This window comes from Pollachius pollachius (assembly GCF_949987615.1).
Source record: "Pollachius pollachius genome assembly, chromosome: 4".
Taxonomy (NCBI): domain Eukaryota; kingdom Metazoa; phylum Chordata; class Actinopteri; order Gadiformes; family Gadidae; genus Pollachius; species Pollachius pollachius.
This window is the reverse complement of record NC_136937.1, coordinates 5430020-5440995: the sequence shown is the minus strand read 5'-3', so window position 1 is coordinate 5440995 and position 10976 is coordinate 5430020. Positions and strand designations below refer to the sequence as shown.

At 50.7% G+C, this 10976-nt stretch overlaps 1 protein-coding gene across 1 annotated transcript; it reads right to left on the bottom strand.

Annotated features, from left to right (window-relative positions):
- Positions 1-481: 481 nt before the first annotated feature.
- Positions 482-10554, bottom strand: LOC307074454 (uncharacterized protein). The gene is given in 9 exon segments (XM_079734615.1): positions 482-1960; positions 1962-3027; positions 3662-3847; positions 5562-5679; positions 6266-6376; positions 7857-7952; positions 8257-8367; positions 8995-9200; positions 10270-10554. Coding segments are annotated over 9 exon segments (1956 nt in total). The 5' UTR covers positions 10298-10554; the 3' UTR covers positions 482-1926.
- Between the last annotated feature and the right edge of the window lie 422 nt (positions 10555-10976).

The window sequence follows — 10976 nt, the reverse complement described above, 5'->3', positions numbered from 1 at the left end:
CAGGCGTCGCAGCCCGTCATTACGTCGTATAATTATCATACCATCGTACTAAATCATACTAAAATGTTAAAATGAAAGAGGCCGATTGCGTCAATAAGTTTGACTAAAAGAGCATAAATATAGCTGACCATGGAGAGAATCAAACACCCACCCCCTTGATTGCTGAACTAGCGTCACAACCGCTTGTACCACTGCGGCATTGACTGCACATGGTTACACTTATATTAAATTACATCACTCTATAATGAAGAACTTTGTACATAATATACCTTATTAGGCTTAATGACATTTAACAAAACAAATATAATATATATAATATATAAAATACATTATTTGAATACGCCCCAAATTGCAACTAATATATTTTATTGATACTGATAGAGCAACGATTTCATCATTTTAAACTGTAATTCAATAAAAAATATTAAAATAATAATAGCAATAAAGAGCTGTAGGTAGCTTTCGCCAGAGACCATGGCTTTCTGGTTCTTCAACTGTCGCAAAAAAAAGTTAATAACAGGCAAATAAACTGATTAACGACCGCCCATAGACTGGGCGACCAAGCCAGCCAGCGACAACAGCGACTGAAAGCAGCCAGACGAGCGACCAACACAGCGACCAATGCGACCTACGTTGCGACCAATACGACCTAAGTCACGACGCACGTCGCTGGCCAGAGCTCGGCCTTCCTCCATCATGTTGTCTGCGTATAATTCATATTATCACTTAATCATGGACATTTACCTTTATGCAAATGAGCGCCCCTTGCAGAGCCTGTACGGCCATGCGATTTGTCAATCGGCATCCAGTGAAGACCGGCGGACGTACAGGCTCGTTTAATTTAATTTCCTGGTTTAAAGCACTTCCATCGACCACGTGGCGAACTCTCACCAGCGGCCACTTGAGGGAGTGCTAACAATGATTTCACTATTGCAAACGTCCTCCACATTGTAAATAATGTGTATGAGCCAGTGTTGCCACAGTAACCTTGAAAAAGTAATCGGATTACTGATTACTAGTTACTCCTTAGAATAGTAACTTAGTTACTTTACTGATTTTAAAAGTAACTAAGTTAGATTACAAGTTACTTTATTAGTTATTAGTTACATTTAACGCGTTACTGGCATCACTGGTATGAGCACAGTGTATCTTTAATTAATCTGTTTATAGGAGACACTGGAATTATTATAATATCCCATATTTTACTTTTTATATCAGCTGGGAAAATGGTCCGTGTGGAATTGATTGCGCTGTTGCACATTGCCTGTTTCGGGCACAAACTCAATTATTTGGTAAAAAAAAAGTAAGTTGTTTTTAATACACTGAAGACATGTATACATGGTTCATTATATATGGGATTTGTTAACCTGTTCAAAGATCTCGCTCTATCCCTGGGTGCTGCTCTGATCAGTTCAGACTCTGTCCTGTCCTTCAATTGCATTCCTTGTTACAGTACTTGATTTCTGTACAGATACAGATAAGATATAATATAAGTCAGGCTGTTGGTTAGGACACTAAAAAGTACATTCATGTAACTGCTTTGGGGTGAAATATGAATGTAAACGTTCATATTTTTAACAATGCACCAGGTTAGAGGGTTCCTTGTTCTATTTACAGCATTAGACCTATGATAATCTAGTTCATATCCAGGCAAAATTGGTATTGCAACGAAAATATCCCTGACCGAATCGATATCGAATCGGATGTTAAGTCAAATCCGGACCTTGTGAATCAGTAGCGATACCCAGTCCTTCACGTGTCTCCAATGGCATATCAGGGGGGGTCACCCTGCCATGAGGTGCTATTGCAGGAGATGGCTGGGTGGCACCCACTGGGTGGTCATGTCTCTCCATAAGCTGCTCTTTCGGGAGCAGGGGGGTTGCTCACGTGTCTCCCATAGGGTGCTCTTACGGAGATGGCGGGTCCTCACGTGTCTCCCGTCGCCTCCTCGGGCGGGGGGCGGCGGCGGGTGGGTGCCTATGTGCCTCCTCAGGTTCCCGATCTGGGAGAACTCCTTGGGGCAGTGGGGGCAGCTGAAGGGCTTGACCCCGTCGTGGCTCAGCATGTGCCTCTTCAGGCAGCTGACCGTGATGAACCTCTTGGGGCAGACGGCGCACGGGTACGGCCTCTCGCCCGAGTGCGAGCGGCCGTGCACCACCAGGTGGCTCTTGGTGGTGAAGCCCTTCCCGCAGGTTGTGCACGTGTAGGGCATGTCGCCCGTGTGCGTGCGCGTGTGCAGCAGCAGCTCCCCCGACGACAGGAAGCTCTTGCCGCACGCCGGGCACAGGAAGTCCTTCTGGCCGGCGTGCATGCGCATGTGCCGCACCATGCTCACCTTGCTGAAGCGCTTGCCGCACTCGGGGCAGAGGTGGGTGGGGCCCTCGGTGTGCGTGCGCTCGTGCTGCCGCAGGGAGTAGTGGCACAGGAAGCTGATCGGGCAGTGGCCGCAGGGGAAGGCCCGCCCCTTCCTGTGCAGCCGCTGGTGCTGGTAGTAGCCCGACTTGCTGCCGAAGCCCTTCTCGCAGGGCAGGCAGCGGTAGGGCAGCTCATGGAGCTTCAGGTGCGTCTTCAGCTGGTTGGGCCGCAGGAAGCTCTTGCCGCACTGCGGGCACCGCGTCTCCGCCTCCGTGTGGGGCGGGTTCTCCGGCCGCGCGCTCAGGAACCGCCGGTCCTGCCCCTTGGGCTTGTCGGCGGGGTGCTGCTCCGCCCCTTCTTCCGCTTCGTCTACCTCCTCCTCCCCCTCCTCCTCGATCGGCTCTTCCCCCACAACGCCTTTCCGCCTCTTCCTCTTGGTCGGGGCGGGCGTGGCCGCCGCCGGCTCTGCCCTATCGGCGTTCTCCTTTCTCGGCCCCTCCTGGGCCATGGCTTTCCTCCTGCCCGGGGGGCGCCCCCGGGGCTTGGGGACGGGACGTACTGGTTCTGGGATGGGGGGTTCTTTAGAGGGGGGGATGTTAGGGGGGCCGATCTTGTGGAGTTGGATCTTCAGCAGCTTCAAGGCCGGCTGGCGACGGGAGGACCGCCTGTGGCCTGGAGAGGAGAGGAGGAGAGAGGAGAGGAGGGGAGGGGAGGAGAGGAGGAGAGGAGAGGAGAGGAGAGGAAGAGAGAGGAGGGGAGGGGAGGAGGGGAGGAGAGGAGGAGAGGAGGGGAGGAGAGAGGAGAGGAGGGGAGGGAAGGAGAGGAGAGGAGAGGAGAGGAGGAGAGAGGAGAGGAGGGGAGGGAAGGAGAGGAGAGGAGAGGAGAGGAGGAGAGAGGAGAGGAGGGGAGAGGAGAGAGGAGAGGAGGAGAGAGGAGAGGAGAGGAGGAGAGAGAAGAGGAGTGGAGGGGAGGAGGGGAGGAGAGAGGAGAGGAGGGGAGGAGGGAGGAGAGGAGAAGAAGAGGAGGGGGGAGAGGAGAGGGGAGGAGAGGAGAGGGGAGGAGAGGAGAGGAGAAGAGATGATAGGAGTGAAGAGTGGAGAAAATAGGAGAGGTGAAGAGGAGTTAAGAGGAGTGGAAAGGAGGAGAGTAGAGAGGAGAGGAGGAGAAAAGAGGAGAAGATGAGTGAAGGGGAGTGAAGAGTGGGCGTGAGCCGAGCAGTCGTTGCATCCTAGGTAAAGAACTGTATCTCTAATCACTCCCACATCATTGAGCGTTAAGTTGATTAAACATTCTCCGCCAGTCTCACCTGACGGTTTGGTGGGCGGCTCCTCCTCCTTCCCGCAAAGGACGTCCCCGTCTCCGTCCCCGTCTCCGTCCCCGTCCCCGTCTCCGTCCCCGCTGTCCTGGCCCTCCTCCAGTCGGGGGCCGCGGGCAGGGGGGGGCAGTGCCAGCGCGGCCATGATGGCGTTCGCCTCCTCATGGCGGGGCGGGCCTGAGGGTCAATGACACGATCAGACTCCAGCGTCCACTGTGACCCCCCCCCCCCGCCCACCGGACGAGGGCGGAGAGAGCGGGATTCAGGGGAAGGAGTTAAGACCCCCGCTGGGCAGGAGACCTTCCACTTTAAAGAGAGAGTGGTCTAGAAGTACAAAGTGGACCCTGAATATGGTCTACAAGATGAAATGAGATGAGATAAGATAAGCTTGTTCTTTGACGGGAGATTTGGAGGTCACAGCAGGAAGCACAAGACTATAGTCGAATAAAGAGATGCAAATAACAAATAATATATATATATATATATATATATATATATATTCTTTGCTATTTGCATCTCTTTATTCGACTACAGTCTTGTCACAGCATATATATATATATATGTGCTGTGACCCCCAAATCTACCATATATGTATATATTAGTGTGGTCAAGCGATTAAAATATCGCATTAATGTCATAGTTAACTGGCGATTAATCGCACATTTTTTTCTATTCTAAATATACCTTGATTTCGTGCTGCTAGCCTTTTAGTGAGATCAGAGAGTGTTGAGAAGGACAGTAATAAAATACAGTTGGTAAGATGGATATAAGAATAGAGACCCGCAGTGAATTCAACCCGGTCCACTTGGCGTCGGGTAGGTGCATGACAGTGGTAGGCCTACCGCAAAACTTCGATTGCCCAGGCTTTAATTTGTTTCAATGACTGAACTTTCGAACAAAACTCTTGCACAGCAAAGATGGGAAATACTATAACATTTATTATTTAAACCAGTATGTTTATTCCTACCGTACGTAGGCCTATATACATTACCAGGCTATCGAATAACGCCTACACACACACACACACACACACACACACACACGGTGGCGGAGTGGTAATCGGGAGAGTCGGGAGAATTCCCGGTGGGCCGTTAACGTTACGGGCTGTCGGGCTGATTACTGCGGGATAACAATATTGTGTTATGAAAGTTCCTTGCAGCGCCTTCCGGCAGCCTGAGCTGTGCGCCTGCAACCTCACACTCACTCAACAAACTGTCAACGTTGCAACCAAGTCAATTTTGTCTAGAGGGGAGTAACTGAGCGACCACTCCCGAAGTGGTACAGCCCAGGTGGGCCTTGAACTGCGATTGGTCAGAAATACGTAACAGCTCATGACAACATTGAACTCTCGTGCAGGCTTGAACAGAGTGACACACAAACACACACACACTTTTAAGGAGTTTTTCACCCGCTCCGTATCCTTGCTTGCCCCAACAAGTTTGTGTGGCGTGCTTGTTGTTTTGTTTCCGGTGTAGATCCAGTATGGTGTTGTAGTTTTTCTAACTTGACTAGTTGCTGCTAGACAGCAGGTGAAAATACGACAACGTTTGCCAAGCCAAAAGAGCATTAATCGCGCGATAAAAAAATGAACCCCTTTAAAATTGGTTTGCGTTAACGTACAACAAATGAGCGAGAGACAGAAATAAAGAGAACCACAGAAGAGGGAGAAAGAGAAATAAAGAGAACAGAAATAAAGAGAAGCAGAAATAGAGAGAAGCAGAAATGAAGAGAAGCAGAAGTAAAGAGAGAAACAGAAACAAAGAGAACCAGAAGAGAGAGAAACTGAAATACAGAGAACAACAGAAAGAAGCCGCACGAGTTCCACATGAGGAGGAGAGCGCTTGGTACAGAACCAGGCTCCCCTCCTAGCATCCGGGTCAGGACCCCCCACCTTGGCCCAGGGCTCCCAGACCCCGGTGGTGTAGCAGCAGCGTCTCCAGGGAGGACGGATCCAGCAGCCAGCGGCTGAATTCTGGTCCGGAGGGGCCGTCAGGGAGCCAGGCCGCCGTCTGAGGAGCAGGGAGGAGGAGGGAGGAGGAGCAGGGAGGAGGAGAAGGGAGGAGGAGGAGGGAGGAGGAGAAGGGAGGAGAAGGGAGGAGGAGCAGGGTGGAGGAGAAGGGAGGAGGAGGAGGGAGGAGCAGGGAGGAGGAGAAGGGAGGAGGAGCAGGGTTGAGGAGAAGGGAGGAGCACCGAGAGATTTTAAAGTTTAAATTTGAAGTATTTAAAGTGAAAGATAAATGCAAAATATGTTCTTTCTTCATTACCCGTCCGAGATCAATTGATAACGGGGGGGGGGGGGGGGGGGGGTAGCTGTGTGAGGGTGGGGGGGGGGTAGTTGTTGTACCTGGGTGGGGGTGGTGGTACCTGGGTGGGGGTGGTGGTACCTGGGTGGGGGTGAGGGTGGTGGTACCTGGGTGGGGGTGGTGGTACCTGGGTGAGTACCTGGGTGAGGGTGGTGGTACCTGGGTGGGGGTGGTGGTACCTGGGTGAGGGTGGTGGTACCTGGGTGGGGGTGGGGGGTGGTGGTACCTGGGTGAGGGTGGTGGTACCTAGGTGAGGGTGAGGGTGGTGGTACCTAGGTGAGGGTGGTGGTACCTGGGTGAGGGTGGGGGTGGGCAGCAGCTGCTCCAGTCTGGAGAGGAACTCGGCCAGCAGCCGTCTGAGGGTCTGGTCGTAGACCCGGCCGTACGTCACGGGGAACACCTCCTATCAGGACCAGAGGTCACGGGGAACACCTCCTATCAGGACCAGAGGTCACGGGGAACACCTCCTATCAGGACCAGAGGTCACGGGGAACACCTCCTATCAGGACCAGAGGTCACGGGGAACACCTCCTATCAGGACCAGAGGTCACGGGGAACACCTCCTATCAGGACCAGAGGTCATGGGGAACACCTCCTATCAGGACCAGAGGTCATGGGGAACACCTCCTATCAGGACCAGAGGTCACGGGGAACACCTCCTATCAGGACCAGAGGTCACGGGGAACACCTCCTATCAGGACCAGAGGTCACGGGGAACACCTCCTATCAGGACCAGAGGTCACGGGGAACACCTCCTATCAGGACCAGAGGTCATGGGGAACACCTCCTATCAGGACCAGAGGTCATGGGGAACACCTCCTATCAGGACCAGAGGTCACGGGGAACACCTCCTATCAGGACCAGAGGTCATGGGGAACACCTCCTATCAGGACCAGAGGTCATGGGGAACACCTCCTATCAGGACCAGAGGTCACGGGGAACACCTCCTATCAGGACCAGAGGTCACGGGGAACACCTCCTATCAGGACCAGAGGTCACGGGGAACACCTCCTATCAGGACCAGAGGTCATGGGGAACACCTCCTATCAGGACCAGAGGTCATGGGGAACACCTCCTATCAGGACCAGAGGTCATGGGTCATATGGAACACCTCCTATCAGGACCAGAGGTCACGGGGAACATCTCCTATCAGGACCAGAGGTCATGGGTCATATGGGACACCTCCTATCAGGACCAGAGGTCACAGGGAACACATCCTATCAGGACCAGAGGTCATGGGGAACACCTCCTATCAGGACCAGAGGTCATGGGGAACACCTCCTATCAGGACCAGAGGTCATGGGTCATATGGAACACCTCCAATCAGGACCAGAGGTCATGGGTCATATGGAACACCTCCTATCAGGACCAGAGGTCATGGGTCATATGGAACACCTCCTATCAGGACCAGAGGTCACGGGGAACCCCTCCTATCAGGACCAGAGGTCATGGGTCATATGGAACACCTCCTATCAGGACCAGAGGTCACGGGGAACACCTCCTATCAGGACCAGAGGTCACGGGGAACACCTCCTATCAGGACCAGAGGTCATGAGTCATATGGAACATCTTCTATCAGGACCAGAGGTCACAGGGAACACCTCCTATCAGGACCAGAGGTCATGGGTCATATGGAACACCTCCTATCAGGACCAGAGGTCATGGGTCATATCGAACACCTCCTATCAGGACCAGAGGTCATGGGTCATATGGAACACATCCTATCAGGACCAGAGGTCGGTCCCTTACTGAGGTCACTGGCATCAACAAAAACAAACTACGACAGGAGTGGAGGTCTTCTGTAAGTATTTGACGCCTTCATTTGATGAATGAACCATTTCATTCATCTCTTCTTATGAATCAAAGCAAAGCGTGGAGCTGACCTTGAGGAAGGTCTCCTTCTCCGAGGGAACGCTGATCAGCCTGAGGACCAGCTGGGAGAAAGCAGTGGCGGAGGCCTCCAGGGTCTTCATGCCGCCCTGCCACCAGAGAGCAGGAACAAGAGGAACACGTCAGGAGTCCGTTGTTATGGAGACCATGCCGAAGAGTCATGGAGTGAGTGCTTTGATTTGTTGTTACCCGGTGTGATTAAAAATATAATAATCTTGATAGTTGGTGGGCGGAGAATGTTTAATCAATCTTGATAAAACGTGTTATTGATCGTTTCTACGTGGTATTGATGGTTTCTACATGATACTGATGGTTTCTACTTGATCTATCCTCCGTAGGGTTCAGGCGTTTAGGGCTTCAGGGGTTTAGGGGTAAAGGGTTAAGGGGTTCTACCTCCTGGTGGAGGGAGCCCAGCTGGGCGCTGCAGGCGTGGATCTTCTCCAGGTTGGCCTGGATCCTGACGAGGTCGGGCGGCCCGTCGGCCTTGCAGAGCTCCAGGATGAGCTGCACGGGACAGAGGAGAGGACAGAGTGACCACACTGCACCATGAACACATTCACACGCACGGGGATCACCAGAATCATGGTGTAGTGCTCAAATAGGAGCACCATAAGCAACATTATGTTTGTTACATAATATAAGGATAACTTATAGCAAGAACGCAGGTCGAGACATTGATATCCTTTTTAACTCTGATTTACTAGCACCAGAACAATGTTACAAGATACACTTAATGGTGACGTATTATTCCACCAGGTGTGAGTGTGACTGGCCACTATGGAAATCTGCCTCTTCTGACATCACAAGTGGGTGTGTCCACCTAGATGTGTGCTGGATAGACCAGTCTACCAGCCTACCCATTGGACTGCAGCAAACGTTGCTCATCTATCCAGCACACATCTTGGTGGGCACGCCCACTTGTGATGTCAGTAGAGGCAGATTATCAAAAACGGCTAAACACACTCACACCTGGTGGAATAATATGTCACCTTTAACGTAAGGCGCCGTAGAGCGCCCCCTAAGGCATGGGAATAACAATGCATGCTGTTGAATATCTGTTGCATACATAACAAGCAGTATGTGTGTGAGAGGGTGAAGAATAATCCCATCCGCCCAACCACTGGTCCTCACCCTCGCTCTCAGCCCCAGGACCAGCTCCGCCCTCTGGCCCGGCGCCAGCAGCTCGGGCACCGTCTCCGTGACGACGGCCACGAGGTTGGCCAGCGCGTCGTAGCTCAGCACGCGGCGCTGATGGACCACCTGCCAGGCGGTGGCCAATAGGAGGCGCAGCGGGGAGACCAGGAGGCGGAGGGATGACAGGGGGAGGGGGGGGGCGCCTGAGGGAGGGGGGGGGGGGAATCAGAGCACAGACGTTACCACAACGCTTTGGTCGGTGAGTCGCTCACAAGCCTCCGCAAAAGACTCAAGACTCACTCGTTCAGAGTTCACCTAGACACTGCATAGCCTCCCCCCTTACCCCCCCGCCCCTCAAACCCCTAAGTGTTACGCACATAGTGTATGTTGTACGTCCTCACACTTAATGTAAGCACTTATAGTATGTTGTACGTCCTGGCACTTCATGTACACACTAATTGTATGTTGTACGTCCTGGCACTTACTGTACACACTTATTGTATTTTGTACGTCCTGGCACTTAATGTACGCACTTATTCTATGTTGTACGTCCTGGCACTTCATGTACACACTTATTGTATTTTGTACGTCCTGGCACTTAATGTACGTACTTATTCTATGTTGTACGTCCTTTATTATTATTATTGTATGCACCTATTGTATGTTGTACGTCCTGGTAGTACATCATGGCACTTAATCAACACACTTATTGTATGAGGTTAGTCCTGGCACTTAATGCACGCATTTATTGTATGTTGTACGTCGTGGCAGTTAATGTAAGAAACGTATTGTATGTGGTACGTCCTGGCAGTTATTGTACGCACTTAATGTATGTTGTACATCCTTACTGTAGTCCCTGGTTCTTTAAAGTTGAGGCCTTTCCTTGTGTTTAAAATAAAACCTGATATTTATTGGTTTTCTTCCTACTTCTGAACAAGATTAAAGCATGATAGCAGACTATAGCTGGTACATCAGAATGCATCGGTGTACAAGCCCTACGAGGAGACCTCATTCACCCCCGAGGGGAAATGAAGACATTCTAATACAAGTGAGTGTACGTTCATGACGGCTCATGTGTTCATGAACAAGGCTCTCTAGAGAGGAACTGAGAGGGTGTACTGAACACGTTCTCTTCATCGCTTGCTGTAAAGAAGACGATTGGGGACCCTCACCCCTGAAGGTCTCCCACCCACATCCCCTCAGCCCTTTAATCTTCCTCATCATCCTCATTAACCACTTCATCCAGACCACGGGGTCCGTCCCGCTACTCACCGCGGCTGCTCGAACCCGTCTCCATCATATCTCCAGCCTCCGGTAACCAGGAGACAGACTAGCAGACAGTTAAACAGACTGATATCCACCTCGTTCAACGATGGCAAACTTACTTCCGGGTAAACCGGATGTTTTATTTCTCTGAGCGCGACTCATTGGATTCGAGTCTCATCGGTGACACCTGGTGGACAACATTTGATAGTGCAGTACAATCACTGAAATAAACTAAAAAACATATTATGATACAAAGGATACTGTAAACTTCAAAAGAAAGCAATGTATTATTTCGATCATTGTTTAATTAGAATAGATAATAAAATGCATCTTAAAGATATCCAATATAATATACTGCTCTGCAAAGGCAAACCGCAGGGATTCAAGACAGCATCAAGCAACAGGATAAAAGCTTTTAACAGATACAAATATCACATATCTGAGCTTATACTAGCTATTACAAATATATGCACATGTATGTGTGAAAATGCTATTTAAGTTATATGAATATAAAGAAAAAAGTAAAAAGGAAAAAGTCCGATAAAATGAGGAAATAAAGAAATATACATAAAAAAGTCCAGAGTCAGGAACTTGTTCTGCTCTCCTCCAGAGAGGATGTGAGGCTAGATGACGGTTTTCAGTTTTTACTATTATTATTTTGATCAGCTTTCCATGATAACGTTACTTATTGGAACGCGGCCCAGGTGAGAAGC